The following is a 16144-nucleotide window of genomic DNA, read 5'->3' on the forward strand; positions in this document are numbered from 1 at the left end:
GCAACCTTGTGGTTGAGAGCCCACTGGCCCATGTGGGAATCGAACCAGCAGCCTTCAGAGTTAGGAGCACGGAGCTCTAACTGCTTGAGCCACCGGGCCGGCCCCTCAAACTAGGTATCTTGATGAGAATTTAATAAAGGTCATATTTCTAAAGATGAGGCAGGATTTAGGAAAACCATCATGGAATAGTGCAGTACCCCAGGGCTAACAACAGCTGGGAGCTGGTTCCACTCCTAGGCGTTAAGGGGTGAGGGGAGAGAGTGGTTACTAGATCTGGAGATAGTGGCTGTAGAGAGGGCTATCTGGCAGGAGCTGTGGCCTTAGACAGAGAGATACAGCCAACCTGGGAGGTTGTGGCAGGGAGAGAGCCAGGGGAATAAATAGCTCAAGCTCACTATTCTCCCATCCTCTGATCTCTATATTAGTTTACTAGTGCTGACATAACAAATTACCACAACCTTGGTGCTTAAACAACAGAAATTTATTGTCTCACAGTGCTGGAGTCTAGGAGCTCAAGGTGTCAGCAGGGTTGGTTCCTTCTGAGGGCTGTGAGGAAGAATCTATTCCATGCCTCCTCCCTAGATTCTGGTGGTTTCTTGGCAATCTTTGGTGGTCCTTAGCTTGGTAGAAGCATCACCCTTATCTCTGCCTTCATCTTCATATGGTGTTTTCCCTGTGTATGTCTGTGCCTAAATTTCCCCATTTTATAAAGACACCAGTCATTGGATAAGGACCCACCCAAATGACCTCATCGTAACTAATTACATCTGCAATGAACCTATTTCCAAATCAGGTCACACTCTGAAGTATTGGTGCTTAGGAATTAGACATTTGAATTTTCGGGAGACACATTTCAAAATATCTTCCCATTGGTGGAAGCCAAAATAAAGACAGAGCCCCAGGGAATCCACTGATGCAGGCCCAATGAATCAGCCTCACAGGGTACAGGGCAGGGTAGAGAAGGATGAAAGGCAGGTCTGAATGGGACAAATGGATGACATCTACTATCCTCATTTTTCCCCATAATTCCTTCCCCAGTCATCTTTAAGGCTCCGACTCTACGTGTAGGGACTCAAGACAGATTGAAACCCAAACCACTGACCCTCTTACCTTTATACCCACTCAGCCATCATGTCCTAATCACTTCTACTTCCTAAATTCCCTCTCCCTATCTCCACTAGACACAATTCTAATGTGTCTTTTGGAGCAAAAATTAATATGTTAGACCCAGTCTTATTTTACTATAAGACTGGGTCTAATATATTAATTTTTGCTCCAAAAGACACATGAGAGCTGATTGTCTGGCTAGGTCTTATTTTTGGGGAAACACGGTACTACTATAGCCTTCTAATTAATATCTCTGCCTCCAGTCTCTCTCATCTCTCCAGTCTCAACCTGTATGTTGCCTCCAGATCAATATTCCTATTCATCTCACTCCTGATTTCTTTCTCTTCCACTGTTTCCCTATGTGAGGATTAAAAGTGTTAACACAGTGCCAATCATATAGTTAATACTCAGTGTTTATTGAGCTATTTTTATTGTTGGCCCAATTAAGTTGTCCCACCCCCTGAATATCACCTATATTTTATTCCTTCCATGCCCTTTACCTCCCTAGATTCAAGTCCTTCAGGTGGGAGTTCCCATCTAACCAGCTCCTCACCCTCTAATTATCCATCTCTAAAGCCTTGTTCTCCTTCCCTCCAGCCTAAGGGGAAATGATCTTTCTTTCCCGAATTGGAAAAGCTCCCTGTGTTTTCTATCCCATTTCTTCCTGGGGAAGTACCCTGGCCCCTTGTTCTATCAGCTGGCCCTTGCCTGGCCTCTTTCACTTCGCCTGACTCTTTTGCCTTCACCTTCAAATAGGCACAGGCCTCCTGATGCTAGTATTCCCTCAAGCTCCCATGCACTGACCCTTTCTCACTCCCAGATTTCTCACACAAGTAGCTTGTGCTTGCTGCCTCCACATTCTCCCCTCTTCTTTCTGCAACCCTTTCAAATGGAACCCGAGCACCCACTCTCCTGATCCCACACTCTCCAAGGTCACTGATGACTTGTGTCTCCATGGCCAAAGCTGACCTCTTCTGTCATCATCCTGCTTGATCATTGTACGTATTAGAATTCCTCCCATTTCAAGGTCCATGTCAGTATAATCTGGCTTCTTTCATTCTAAAATGTATGAATTCCTTAAGGTTATACCCGTATTTACCCTATCCTTTTTTTTCTGCAGTTAACCCATACCCAAGAAGCTGCAAACCACTGGCCATGTCCCACCCTCAGGCACGTTTTGTTTGGCCCTTCCCTACACAGAAACTTGCACTGATTCTATAAGGCCTAGCAGATAAGGTCCAAACTCCTTAGCTTAACATTTAAGGCCATGATCAGCCTGACTCTAAACTGCATTTTCTATGTTTTCTGGGGTTCAGGGACTCCCCATTTAAAGCCCCAGGACATCCAACTCCTTGTTTTCCTAGGTAATTGGAAATAGAGAACATAAACACTTCAAAATCAAAGATAATACCAATATTAAATTTGGGCTAAGGGCCCCAGATTTTTCTCTGTCATCAGAGTTCACTACTTATTATTATTGGCTGTGTGCCTTTGGGCAAGTTTCTAACTTCTTCTTTCCCAGCTTCTTTTCCTATAAAAGGATAGAGTGTCCACCTCATGGGAGTAAGGATTAAACTCAATAATGTATGTAAACTGTTTAAACACAATTGTTAGCAGATAGCCAGTAAATAGTACCCATTATTATTATTGCTGCTTCAATTCTAAGCATATTCACACAGTTCATTCAAGTCATTGTTAGAGCACTGGATAGAATGGGAGTCAGACCTGGATTCCCAATTTGTGTGACCTCGGGCAAATCTCTTCCCCGGGCCTCCGCTTCTTCATCTGTAAAATACGTTGCCAGGATAGGGAGGGTGCCACTACAGATTAAACTAGTGGGTCTCTAAAATTCCTGACACCTGATCCTTTTTCTTGACTATAAGGAATTCACCTCTTTCGGCCTCATTTTCCCTCTTTGTAAAACAACAACAAACAACACAGATTTTAAAGACAAACACATGTACTATGTACTTCCTTCCCAGCAGTGTTGCTACAGGCACCAACCAAATAGCAGATGCACCCTAACTACTAGCTCTGGCCTTCTTTCTGTTCCAAAATTTCTCAGCCCTTTCCCCCGTCTCACCCTTGCCCGCCGGCCGGCCGGCCGCTGCCTTTCCTTTCTCTAAACGGCTCAAGTGCCTTATTTAGGTAGCTCCACCGAGTTCTGCACTTAGGTATCCTAAATACGATCCACAAACATGGCTTTAAGTGCGAAGGGCGGGTCAGGGGAATCGGAGAAATGAATGAAAGCAACTCAGGAAGGCGGAGGCAGCGCAGGCCCCGCCCCCGATGCTCCTTGTCCCTCCCTCTCGCTTTCAGACACGAGTTCTCTGGGACCCGCCTTACGCCTCTCTCTTACCCTTCAAATCACGCTCCACAGCTGGACTCTCGTGAGACCTGTGACTTGCCCCGGAAGACCCGCCCCCAGTGCCATAGAGGCCAATGGGAGAGGGCGACGGTTGCGACGGTTGGGTTTTGAAGGAACCAATGAGTACTCAGAGCGGAGAGTTCAAGAAGCGTAGGCCGGCATTTGTAGGGCCGGTCCGTGATCGGAACCTTTTCCGAGCTGACCGTGTGAGGCAACTGGGCCCAGCCGAGGTGGGACTGCGGCCGGAGGTGCCGGGCTGAGAGAGACTGTCGCTGGTGTGGCCCTGACTGTGTGGCCCGCCTTCCCAGAGCCCAATCGCCTGTCTTCCTCCGGGTTCGGCAGGAACCCCCTTCAAGGACCCCTCCCCCCCAGACGCTCGGCTCTCATGGCGCAATTCGTGTTCGAGAGTGACCTGCAGTCGCTGCTGCAGCTGGACACACCCATCCCCAATGCACCCCCCGCGCGCTGGCAGCGCAAAGCTAAGGAAGCCTCGGGGCCGGGCCCCTCACCCATGCGGGCCGCCAACCGATCCCACAGCGCCGGCAGGACCCCGGGCCGAACTCCCGGTTAGTGGGGTGTGGAGGGACATGGGGAGGGAGAGGGAACCGCTGAGAGCAGCCTACATGCCCCCTTCCTCGGGAACCTTGGCAGACTATCTGGCTTCCCTCTCCCCGCCCCAGGCAAATCCAGCTCCAAGGCTCAGACCACTCCCAACAAACCTGGCGGTGACCGCTATATCCCCCATCGCAGTGCTTCCCAGATGGAAGTGGCCAACTTCCTCCTGAGCAAAGAGAACCACTCTGAAAACAGCCAGACGCCCACTAAGAAGGTATGTGTCGCAGAGGGACTTAAGGCAAGGGATCCGTCTGTGTACTTTGCATAATGTCATGGCCTCACCACCATTCTTGTGTGCCAGGAACATCAGAAAGCCTGGGCTTTGAACCTGAATGGTTTTGATGTGGAGGAAGCCAAGATCCTTCGGCTCAGTGGAAAACCACAAAAAGTCCCAGAGGGTAAGACCTGAAGTTTTTGGCTTTTGGAGAGAGGTGTCAGCCCAAACTCAGGGCTGAGTTGAGATGGCTGTCTGCTCTTCCCACCCAAGCCTGGGAGAGAGGAAGTTTTTATCTGGCTTCCCAGACTAGGGACTGGGAGAGGTGTCATTTTTTCCAGTGTCTAGACTCACTCCGTTGCCACAGGTTACCAGAACAGACTGAAAGTCCTCTATAGCCAGAAGGCCACGCCTGGCTCCACCCGGAAGACCTGCCGTTACATTCCTTCCCTGCCAGACCGTATCTTGGATGCCCCTGAAATCCGTAATGACTACTGTAAGTGCAGCCTGCTCCTTGCTGTATGAATGGAGAAAAGAGGGCCTGGGACCAGGCAAACAAGGAAGCTCATGCTCTTCTCTTTGCCCCCTGGCAGACCTGAACCTGGTGGATTGGAGCTCTGGGAATGTATTGGCTGTGGCTTTGGACAACAGTGTGTACTTGTGGAGTGCTAGCTCTGGTGACATCCTTCAGCTGCTGCAGATGGAGCAGCCTGGGGACTATGTATCTTCTGTGTCCTGGATCAAAGAAGGAAACTACCTGGCTGTGGGCACCAGCAGCGCTGAGGTGCAGGTGAGACTTGTCCCTATGCTACAGCTCTCTTGTCCCCCAGCAGGAGGATGTTGATGCCAAGGCCCAATCTCTGATCATAGTGGTCCTCTCTCTCTCCAGCTATGGGACGTGCAACAGCAGAAGCGGCTTCGAAACATGACCAGTCATTCTGCCCGAGTGGGCTCCCTGTGTTGGAATAGCTATATCCTGTCCAGGTCAGTGGTTTTTGCTAGTCTGTTGTAAAATCAGGCTATAACCTTTGCCCACTCTTCCCAGACTGTACACCTCTGAACTGAAGCAGCTCTGGCCTGCTGGTGGCATTTAGTGCTGCCATAGAACCTGATTCCCTTCTTCCTTCTTGCAGTGGCTCACGCTCTGGCCACATCCATCACCATGATGTTCGCGTAGCAGACCACCATGTGGCCACACTGAGCGGTCACAGCCAGGAAGTGTGTGGGCTGCGCTGGGCCCCAGATGGACGACATTTGGCCAGTGGTGGCAATGATAACTTGGTCAACGTGTGGCCTAGTGCCCCTGGAGAGGGTGGCTGGGTTCCCCTGCAGACATTCACCCAGCATCAAGGGGCTGTCAAGGTGAGAATGGGGCTGGGCTGGGGCCTCTGCAGACCTTTACCCAGAACCTGGGAAATACTATGGGGCGATGGGATGGTGGGATTGGACTGATCTATCTGTGACCGCTATAGCTCCTTGTCTGGTGCCTGCTGACACCCCCCCCTCCCCCCCCCGTTTAATCCCATCTAGGCTGTAGCTTGGTGTCCCTGGCAGTCCAATATCCTGGCAACAGGAGGGGGCACCAGTGATCGACACATTCGCATCTGGAATGTCTGCTCTGGGGCCTGTCTGAATGCTGTGGATGCCCACTCCCAGGTAGTCTTTCCCTATTGCAGCCTCTTACCCTCAGATGTATTCTGAGTCTTTCTATCCTTTCTGTGCCATCATGTCCCCTCCAGTGGCTTTCCTAACTCTGCACCCTAATGATTTCCACACTTCTAAATCAGCTCTCCAGACCCATATTTCCAATACCGTGTGGCTTATCACCAATCCCACGTCCTATAGATGGTACCACCCTAATATCTCCCAAATTAAACTTGTTACTTCCCCTTGCCTCCCTGAAATGTATTCCTCCTCCTCCTCTTATATTGAGACAGAACCTACTCAGAAATCTGAAGAAGCTTCTAGAATCTTTCATCCTCCTCACCGAGTCACCAGGATATATCAGTTTTACCTCAGAATATCATTTATATGTGTCCCCTTCCTTCAGACTCATGCTCTTCCCAGCGGAAGCCCACTGCACTGGTCTCTGCATTCTCATCTCATTCTTACCTGTCCTATATACTGTGGTCTGAGTGGTCTCTTATTGTCCTTAAATCCTGCGATGGCTCCCCATCACCTATAGCATATAATCCAAATCCATTAGAATTTGAGGCTCTTGCTGGTGGGTCCCTGCAACCACTCCAGCTTCCTCTCCTTACCCCGCCCCCATGCCCCCCATGCATCCTTCATTCTGCATTGGGGCTTTGGAGCCAGAATTCAAATCTGGCTCTGTCACCTACTAACTTGCATGTGATCTCAGGCAACTTGCTGATCTTCCTTTTGCTCGATTCCTCATTTGTGAAATGGACAACAGTTGTAATTCTCAAAAGGATATGGTCATTCAAGTCTGAGTCCGTAGCTCCTGGCAGGGTGCCTACCACTAGAATGGACTTAGTTCTGATTTGAGTAGCGTTGGCTCTGTCGTGCCCAACCATCCCCTCTCCACAGGTGTGCTCCATCCTCTGGTCTTCCCACTACAAGGAACTCATCTCAGGCCATGGCTTTGCCCAGAACCAGCTGGTTATTTGGAAGTACCCAACCATGGCTAAGGTGGCTGAACTCAAAGGTAGGTGCTAAATGACAGAAGCCAGACACAAAAGGCTACATCTTGTATGACTATTTACATGAAATAGCCAGAAGAGACAAAAGAGGAGTGACTTTCTTTATGGATTGATGAAAGTGCTCTTGAATTATTGTGATGGTTGCACAACTTTGTGAATATACTGAAAATCAATAAATTGTACACTTTAAAAGAAAAATTTTATGGAATGTGAATTATTGAATTATTTCAAAGTTGTTATAAAAGCAAAAACCAAAAAAGGTAGGTGGTCCTCAAAACTGGAGGGCTGTATAGTATATCTACATTCATATGTGCTGCTCTCACTTTTTCCCTCATGCCCCAGGTCACACGGCCCGGGTCCTAAGTCTGACCATGAGTCCAGATGGGGCCACAGTCGCATCAGCAGCGGCAGATGAGACCCTACGGCTATGGCGCTGCTTTGAGTTGGACCCTGCACGGCGGCGGGAGCGGGAGAAGGCCAGCGCGGCCAAAAGCAGCCTCATCCATCAAGGCATCCGCTGAGGACCAACTCATCACCTCAGTTTTGTTTGCTTTTTTTTTTTTTTTTTTTTTTTTTTTTTTCTAATAAAGTCATGTCTCTCTCTTATCCTTGTGTGACCTTTGTCCCAGTGGCCTTCCCAAGAGGCTCCTCTCTGTGATCAAAGAGCTAGAAACATCCATCCTGTGGGAGCCTTGACCATCCCTCCTGTTCGTAGACAGAGCTAGCAGGCTTTGTACCCCACCTCCTCCATTCACGCACGTACACACACAGCCTCAGTGGTGTCCTCTGTCACTTTTAATGAAGACATAGTGAGTGAGCAGCCTTCACAGGCTGTATTCCCAGGCCTCCCACCCACTCTGACCTTTGGCCAAAGAAGCTCCTGCTTTGCTGTGGGGTGGAAAAGGAGGGAGCCTGGGTCCACAGTGACAGATTATTGCTGACCTCTTCATTGTGAGGAAAAAGGCCACAGGACCCTGGTGGGGGCCAGCCCTGAGTGCTCCTCTCCCAAGTTTAAGGCAGGGAGGGGGAAGTAAGTGTCCAGCCCTTTCAGCCCCCAGCTCTGGACTGGCAGAGGGCAATCAGGCCACATCCCTGGGGCTGGCCTGGAGGAGTGGGTGAGGAACGGAAGCAGTGGTCCCTGTACCAGCTGTGGGGAGGGGAGGGCCTGTCCCCTGCTCAGTCCTGACCACAGAAGCCCTGGTCACAGGTGTAGGTAGGGAGGACAATGACGGATGCTGCCCAAGGTGCAGTCCTGAGGCACTTAGGTGGGCGCCTAGCTAGATAGAGCATGTTTCTCAGTTGGCCTTGACTTTGGTGGTACCTGGAGCTCCATTTTGCTGAGCTGAACGGGGCAGCCGTTTGCCTTTGGTGTAAGACTGATACCAGAAATTGGAGAAGAGCATGAAGAAGATGGTGCCGTACATCCAGATGAGGTGGATGATGACTGGGTACTGGTAGTTACAGCTGGGCATGAAGTAGTACTGGGAGATGTGCAGCGAGACCAGGACGAACTGGATCTAGGACAGAAAGGCAAAGGTCAGAGGAAATAAGACTGGAAGGAAAGGGGGCGGGGGTAGAGCAAGACTGAATGTTGAGTGGATAGGATAGGGTCAAAGATGAGAGGTTGGATAAAGGATCCAGACTAGGAATGTTGGGGTAATGGTTATAGGCCAGGTCCAGGCCCCTCACCAGCTGGATGGCTGTCATGTGCTTTTTCCACCAAAGGTAGGGTTGAGCCACAGGGCCGAGGGCAGACAATCCATAGTACAAGTACATGACGACATGCACAGAGGAGTTTATCATGGCATGGAAAGAGCCCATTCCTCCTGTGAGGGGCAATGAACAGGGTCAGGAGAGACGAGCCTCTGCTTCCCAGTGCCTGCCCCTCTTCTCCCAGAGGATTTCACCACTCACCTGGGGCAATTCTTATCCCCCACCACCAGCTCCAGGGAAGCACTGAGTGGTGAAAGACATGTAGGAAGGTCACCTGTCCATCTTTTTTCCGGAGAATAAAGATCACCTGAGAGAAGGGTGGGGAAAGGGGTTTCAGAGCCAGGGCCTCTCACTCCTGCCTCCCCACCCCAAGTTCTCACATTTCATATACTCTCACCGTGTCCATCAACTCAATGAACTTGGAGAAGAGGAAGAGCCAAGCCACTCGAACCATCTGCAAGAAGTCAGTGCAGTCTTAGAACCCCAACACTACTCCAACAGCCTCCCTAGACTGGCCCCTGAGCACAGGTCACACCCAACCTGCTCCTGTCCCCAGGTTGCTTATGACCTAGCCCCTGCCCCTACTTACCCTCAGTGCCTCTGGGTTGTTGGAAAAATCCACAGGGTCACAGCGCCAGGTGTAACTACTTAGCCAGCCAGACATCAGGAACTAGGAAAGGATGTGAATTAGACCACCAGGGTTCTCTCTCCCACTCCCCCAATCCCTCCCGTTTCCTAGCTGAAGAGATGGATCTGAGCCTCTCTGGGAGGAAGACGCCATGCTCTGGATCTAGGCCTGCCCCTTTTCCTGCCAACAGGAATTAAAGCCTAGGCATCCCAGGGGCCCACCTCATAGACAATGTAGAGGGACAGTGCCACCAGTGAGAAGTTGTAGACAACCATGAAGCCACGCAGCTGGAAGGGCTTCCGATTGGCCATGATGCGAGGCCCAAGTGAGAGAACGAAGTACACGTAAGTCAGGAGGATGGAGGTCATTAGCAGGGGTGACCCCATCAGAGGGTAGCTCTGGATCCGGGAATCTGTGAATAAGTGTCAAAGGAGTCAGGAGGGGCCACAGGGTTCAAAGGATCCCCACCAGGTGTACAGATATGAGGTCAGGTCACAAAGGGTCAAGGGGTGTATAGGGACTCTCCGTTAGGAGACAGCCCTAGATTCAGGGACCGCAGGGTAGGAGGGAGGAAGGGCAGGTGCACAGCATCTTACCTCCGTACTTCATCATCTCCTGGTACAAATTCACAACGGCCTCCATCCTGGCTAAAGACTCTGGGGAGGTAGGAAGGGTGGGTGTCAGCCAGGGTTGACTGTGCCCCCGCCATCCCAGCCCTGACCCACAGACAGGACACAGACCAGATGAGACAACTGCAGATGCTTCATGGCAAAAAAGGACATTAACCGTGAGAGGAAGGAATTGCTGGGGACCAGGGGCAGGAGGAGGCAATTTGGCGGGGGCATCTGCTTCCCACACATCCTGCCTGCCTGGGAAGGGCTGTTCCGCCCTTCCTCTCCACACCTTCCTCTCCTCTCATCACTCTCTGCTCTTCTCTGGAGATTTTTACTTCACAACCTCCCCTCCCTTCTTCCTCCACAAGAGAACTCTTCAATTTCGATCTCTTTCTGGAAAGTCTTAAGCTCTCACCAATAGGGAACTCATCTCCACAATGAACCACCTCTCTCCTTTCCTCACCAAAGTCTCAATTCTCCAGCTCTGGGTCCTTCTTCTCTCCAGGGATCCTCTCCTTCAACCTCTCCTGTCCCATTATAGGATGCTCATCTCCTGGGACTGTCCCTTCCGGGACTCTCCTTTCCCCAGGGTCCCTCCTCCCCTCTGCTGGGACTCCCACTTCTCGGCCCCTCCAGTCCCTTCCGGGACTCTCACCGCGCGGTCCCTCCTGCCCCTTCCTCCCCTCCTCTACAGGGACACTCCTCCTGGGCTCTCACCTCGGTCTCCTCTCCGGTGCTCTCCTCTCACCCTTCCTCTCTGGGAGCCTGGCTCTTTGAGACTCCTGCCCCAGTGGCTCCACCTGTCTGACTAGATCTGGCAGCAGCTCCGCCCTCCAACCACCCCCGCTGCACTGCACATGGGGTGGAGGGTGGGTCCAGGCCACAGGTCAGTGCCTGGAGGAGCAGGACCCACGAGGATTGAGAAAGCCAAGTAAAGCCATACTCAACCACCCACCCACCATAGACCAGCCAGATGGGCTAAGGTTCTAGGTTTTGAGCCACAACCTCCGGGGGCTCCAGCCCCAGCCCAAACCTTGACCCAAAGAGAACTGCAGAAAACCTACACCCAGCATCTTCTCCTAATCTAGCCATAAATTCTCAGTTTGTCCTACTTCAGAATGGGTACAATTACCCTTCTCTCTCAGGGAGGGGCAGGGAAGCCAGTGGCATGTGAGGAGGTGGGGGAGTGGGGGAGGTCTCAGGAATCTTCCCCTCCCTCAGGGAGGGGTCTAATAAGCTAGGCCCTCTCCCCCTCAGAGCCTGAAGGAATGTCGGGGGAGGGCCAGGGGGAGGGCTCACAGCAGCTCCCAGGGAGACAAAAGCTGGCTGGAGGGGAGCCTGGGGCTCTGAGGCAGTCCCAGAGGGACAAGGCAGTCCCTGAACAGCCAGGGCAGCAGATGCTGTGTGAGCTGTCTGTACTCTAGTCAGCCAGGTTCCTTCTACTCAGAGAACAACCTGTGCAGGTACCGAGTGAAGAACATGCCTGACATCCACGGAGGCTGTACACACGCCCCTCACACACAATCACTGGGTACATATCTCACAGATGTTCCCCCAGCCCCCTGTCCACCCCCAACTGCCCCATCACGGTTAGGCCCAAGTCCTCCCCTACACACACCCTGTCACACAGCCCTCTCCTCCCCACCCCCACCCAATGACAAACTCATCAGTGGCTAGCTCACATATGTACACAGAGCCCACACACCTGCTGGCAATAACTGCCCTCCTCTGACACACCACCCAAACAAGCTTCCACGGACTCTGACATGCGTAGTTTCTAATAACTCAGACTTGCTCCTAACTACATTCACACTGACGAACACACCTGAGACACTCACACATCCTCCCTTACAGGTCCCATGCAAATGCTGATGCTCACACAGGTTTACTCACACATACGTGAGTCACAGATAAATGTGGTCACATATATAAACTCATACAGCCCACTTAGAGGGGAATGAATATAAAATCACCCATACCACATGCAGACACACACCTGCCCTTGGTCATACATACAGATCTCTTTTCACAGATGACAACCATCATTCATTCATTCATTCATTCATTCACAATCAGATTGTTGGTTGCCTATTCTCGGTAGGGCCTACCCCACAAGGCATAGCATGCGCTTTAACACACAGTTCCTCCCTGACCCATGTGAGTTTGCCAGCTTGTTATCTCTCTCAACCACCACCCCCAAGTTCACCACACACATGCACACACGCATGCACCCTGGAGGTCAGGAGTGGCTCAAGGCTTCTGGAAAGGACCTCTCTCAGAGCTAGAGAATCTGGGTGTGTCTCCGGTAGGGGAACTCAGTCCCGTCCTTCCTTCCTTTAAGATGGATGGAAAAGAAGAGGAGACAGGCAAAGAAAGGGGGAGGGGAAGGGAGGAGGGAAGGGAAGAGAAGGGAAGGGAGGGGAGGAGAGAGGAGGGGAGGGCGGGGACAAGAAAGGCGAAGGGTAAGACCAGGAGGTGGTAGAGGAAGGCCTAGGTTTGAGTAAATGGGGGCCGGGACGGGAGGGAGGTTGTCGGAGAGGCCCAGCCCCAGAGAGCTGGGACCTCCCACCCACTCTCCCCAGGAACAGCCTCGCCCACAGCCTGGGCACGAGAGGGCAGGGCTGGGCCTGGCCAGCCAGGCAGGGGGCCCGGGCAAGTGCAGCGCCCGCCCAGGACAGTCCAGACTCACCAGTCGGGTGCCAGGCGGGCAGCAATGGAGGGCTCGGAGGGTGCAGGGCCAGAGAGAAGTCCCCAGGGCCAGCCTGCCTGCCACTTCCTCATCTGCTGGGCCGACTTTCTGTCACCAGAGGGGGAGGGGGCGGGCCGGGTGGGGGGGTGCCTGCTGATTGGGCCTCGGGCTGAGGCAGGAGGGGCCATCGGTCCCCGACTGGGCTCTGCGGGAAGGGCGGGAGCAGGGGCGGGCCGTCTGATCCCGGGGCAGGAAGCACGCCCAGCCTCGACTCCCCACCCCTTCCCTCCGCATCTCTCAGCCTGCTGCTGTCAGGTGGCGCGGCCTGGCCCGGCCGCTGGAGTTGCACCCTGCTTCCCCCTGACATTCAGCCCCTGGATGACCTCATTCTGGGTCCTCTGGTGATTAATCCAGCACAGCCAACACATCTTCTGTTTGTGGCAGGCCCACCCAACTTAGGACCCTGGGAAAAGTTCCAAGACTTAGCCCTTCCCTCCAAAGAGCCCCTTCTTGAGAGGGTGAGACCGTAGAGATGGGCCGGAGTAGCAGAGAGGTCTCTGTCCGAGGGAGCGGCTGGGCATGGAAGCCCTCTCTACGAGCGCATAAACCTAGATGAGCCCTAGCATTAGAAGGAGATGAGAGAATTTCTGGCACGGAGGTGGGAAAATAAAGTGGCCTGGGGCAGATATAGTGAGTGAATCACAGTCTACACTGGCCCTCAAGGTTGTGAAAGGGAAAAAGGGCAGTGAAGCTAGCTGTGGCTGAATGTAGTAGGTCTTGAAGGCCAAACGGGGGCAGTTTGATTTTATTCTGGAAGCAGAGGAGAAACTGAAGATTTTTTGAGTCTACAATCAGATTTGTATTTTCAAATAGTCATCAAATATTTATTGACCACCTACCATGTGCAAGATTGTGTTAAGTACTGGTGACACATCAATGAACAAGGCAGAGCTGTCCCTCTATGGGGTTTGCCGTCTAGCTGAATCACTTTCCTCTGGCAGCCAGTATGAAGAGGGCATTGCAGGGAAACCAGTGCGAGAGACAGCCTGGCCTAAGAAGCTTTGGAAACTGATGGGAATGGAGAGGGAGGCAGACACTATGGAGATTTCCATGAGTCAGCTGGAGAAAAAACACACACACACACATACACACACACACACACACACACACACTTGTCTATCCAGCTTCCTCACCTGCACACACTCATCAATTATCCATGTACCCACCTGTACCACATTGGCAAATGACATTGCAAGCCCTCAATAAGTGTTGGTTGGCTACATGAATGAACACGCCTAAAGACTCACTTCTTTTTGTTCTTGTCCCAGTCCTGGCAGAAAGCATCTTCAAATATGTGCTATAGACCACTTAGGCCCAGGTCCTAGCAAATGGCACCCCATGGCCATGGAGTTCCTGTAAAACACGGTCTAGTGGAGAAGGCAGACATATAAATGAACAATTAGAGTAGCACGTACTGAGTATTCCCATAGAGATAAAACCAGAGGGTTATGGAAGCACGGGGGTGGGCGGCACCTTACCCCAAGGTGGGGGTTTGTTCTTGAAGGCTTCACAGAAATGACACCTAAGCTGAGCATTAAAGGACAGCTTCTAGAAAGCAGGGAAAGGCATTCCAGGCAGAGGGAAGCAAGAGTGTGAAGGCATAGCAGCTTGACATGTTGCAGGTTTGGAGAGCTCTAGGTAGTCTGGTGTGGCTCCAGTATGGAGGGCATATAGGTAAGGGCAGGAAACACAGGCAGGAGTCAGTTTATGAAGAGCCCTGTATGCCATGGTTTGGATTTTATTGTTTATCTTTTTCAGCACTGGCTGCACACTAGAATTACCTGGGGAGCTTTTAAAGTATCAATGCCTGGCTCTCACCTCCAGATTGATTCTAATGGTTGTTTTAATGGGAAGAGGCTTAAGTGTGTTTATGTGCTGTGTGGAAGGAAACAATGGGCTCCAGCATACACACTGGAAGGATTAGCCTTTGACTAAGGAGAACTCCACACAGACTGAAATGTGTGGAAAAGAAGAGTGAGTTTGTCAATGGACTGGGAGGAAATGGAACCATTTCGGACCTGCAGGGAAGTGGTGGAAGGCCTTGGACCAGGTCAGAGGGTTCAGGGACGGCTCCCCACACGAGGGGCAGGCTGATAAACTGGAGAAACTGGAGGGGTCCAGGAACTCACAGTCTGGAGAAGGATGAAGGTCCGGTGTTGCGGCAAAAGAATATCTGGTCCAACAGCTAAAATTCCCTCTCCTTTATGGAGCTTTTCTGACTAACAGGAAATGAGGTGACAACTTCCTCCACGTCCCACCCTGTCTGACTCATTCCTCACTCACCGCTCTCTAATGGGCCTTTCTCCATCCTCTTTCCCCAGAAGGCACTGATTTACTTTCTCCAAGGGTTTAGTCTGAAAACCACCACCTGTATAAGCGCTAACAACCCTATTCCCATAATTATTTGAGGTTTTATACGTTTCAGCAGAATAATTAAAGGAAAGGGGGATCAAAGAAGCAGGAATGGTACAATGGGTGAAAAGAGGACTAAGGTGTGCCTGTTTGTGAGTGAGTGAGCGAGCAGGGGGATCCGTGGCGGGAATAGAGTACAGGAGACATGGAGTCGGCTAAGAACAACAGGAACTGAGGGTCTAGGCTGAGGGACAACAGGAGTGGCAGGTGAGACGGAAGCAGCCTTCTAGGGGCTGTGTCAGGCTTCCCCCATCCCCATCCTGCAAAGGACAAAGGGCACTTTCTACACGGTGCTCACACAGTGGAGGTGAAAGGAGGGCTGAGTCCATGAGGACAGGCAAGTGAAGATGAGGGTGAAGGATTTGTCAGTTAATCATTCTGCATGTCCCTGGGCCTTAGCCAGCTAGCTGGTGGCTTCTGCCTAAGGCTGAGACCTTGGCTGAAGAAACTGAAGCTGGAAAAACATCCGGTCGTCAGAAGGGAGACTGTATGCAAACACTTATCATATCATCCAGAATTTGGGGGTTTGCCTGGACTCCTGAGAGGTCAGAGATAAGAGTGGGTAGCCAATGCCAGAGATAAGAGTGGGTATCGTTCAGTGTTTGCTGGAGTGAACTAAAGAAACTCAGGTAGGAGGAGCAATGATAGAACCTGCAGGAAGAGCTCTGGAGAGAGAAAAAGGGAGGCTTTTGGTTAGTGGACAAATCAGGGGAGGTTATCAAGATGGAGGAAAGAGAGTTAGCAAGATCTGGAAGATGTGCAAGAAGGGCCAAAAGGGGAAAAGAGGAAATGTAGTTTAGTATTCAATACTGTCTCTGGCAAGCCTGGGGCCAGTTGCTTTCCATATGATCTCATGGTTCAATCCTGCAAGGTAAGTAGTATTATCACCACTTACCAGATGAAAAGCATGGAATAAGAAAAGGTAAAGGATTTTTCTTAAGGTCACATAGCAAGTAAGGTGGAAGCAACATAGGTGTTCCAGGCTGAGAAGAAAGTGTGGACGTGTGGACGAAATGATGAATGCAGGAAAAGCACAGGGCAGGTGTAGGGAACTGCAAGTG

General features: G+C 51.4%; 2 protein-coding genes across 3 annotated transcripts; one reads left to right on the forward strand and one right to left on the reverse strand.

Moving 5' to 3' along the window:
- The first annotated feature begins 3460 nt into the window (after window positions 1-3460).
- On the forward strand, window positions 3461-7573 carry CDC20 (cell division cycle 20). The gene is made up of 10 exons (XM_019751078.2): window positions 3461-4041; window positions 4156-4304; window positions 4392-4488; window positions 4672-4800; window positions 4898-5094; window positions 5194-5288; window positions 5438-5666; window positions 5835-5960; window positions 6855-6972; window positions 7310-7573. Exons 1-10 carry the CDS (start codon window positions 3861-3863, stop codon window positions 7486-7488), a joined length of 1500 nt encoding a protein of 499 aa, XP_019606637.1. The 5' UTR covers window positions 3461-3860; the 3' UTR covers window positions 7489-7573.
- A 171-nt stretch (window positions 7574-7744) lies between these two features.
- On the reverse strand, window positions 7745-14019 carry ELOVL1 (ELOVL fatty acid elongase 1). Of its 2 annotated transcripts, none has more exons than XM_019751087.2 (8): window positions 13919-14019; window positions 9905-9964; window positions 9530-9720; window positions 9270-9350; window positions 9078-9134; window positions 8882-8987; window positions 8657-8793; window positions 7745-8484 (listed from the first exon to the last, which is right to left on the reverse strand). In XM_019751087.2, exons 1-8 carry the CDS (start codon window positions 13953-13955, stop codon window positions 8263-8265), a joined length of 891 nt encoding a protein of 296 aa, XP_019606646.1. In that variant the 5' UTR covers window positions 13956-14019; the 3' UTR covers window positions 7745-8262. The 2 variants fall into 2 exon arrangements, with proteins under 2 accessions (XP_019606646.1, XP_019606647.1); XM_019751088.2 differs by lacking the exon at window positions 13919-14019 and adding an exon at window positions 12612-12748.
- Between the last annotated feature and the right edge of the window lie 2125 nt (window positions 14020-16144).

This window comes from Rhinolophus sinicus, linkage group LG06, assembly GCF_036562045.2.
Source record: "Rhinolophus sinicus isolate RSC01 linkage group LG06, ASM3656204v1, whole genome shotgun sequence".
NCBI classification, from domain to species: Eukaryota; Metazoa; Chordata; class Mammalia; order Chiroptera; family Rhinolophidae; genus Rhinolophus; species Rhinolophus sinicus.

Excerpts from the sequence above, each read along its gene's own strand:
- CDC20 (XM_019751078.2), top strand. The coding sequence starts at position 3,861 with ATGGCGCAATTCGTGTTCGAGAGTGACCTGCAGTCGCTGCTGCAGCTG. Across the intron at positions 4,042-4,155 it reads GACCCCGGGCCGAACTCCCG|GCAAATCCAGCTCCAAGGCT; the intron begins GTTAGTGGGGTG and ends TCCCCGCCCCAG. Across the intron at positions 4,489-4,671 it reads ACCACAAAAAGTCCCAGAGG|GTTACCAGAACAGACTGAAA; the intron begins GTAAGACCTGAA and ends CCGTTGCCACAG.
- ELOVL1 (XM_019751087.2), bottom strand. The coding sequence starts at position 13,955 with ATGCTTTCTGCCAGGACTGGGACAAGAACAAAAAGAA. Across the intron at positions 9,135-9,269 it reads ACAACCCAGAGGCACTGAGG|ATGGTTCGAGTGGCTTGGCT; the intron begins GTAAGTAGGGGC and ends GACTTCTTGCAG. Across the intron at positions 8,988-9,077 it reads TCATTGAGTTGATGGACACG|GTGATCTTTATTCTCCGGAA; the intron begins GTGAGAGTATAT and ends CCCTTCTCTCAG.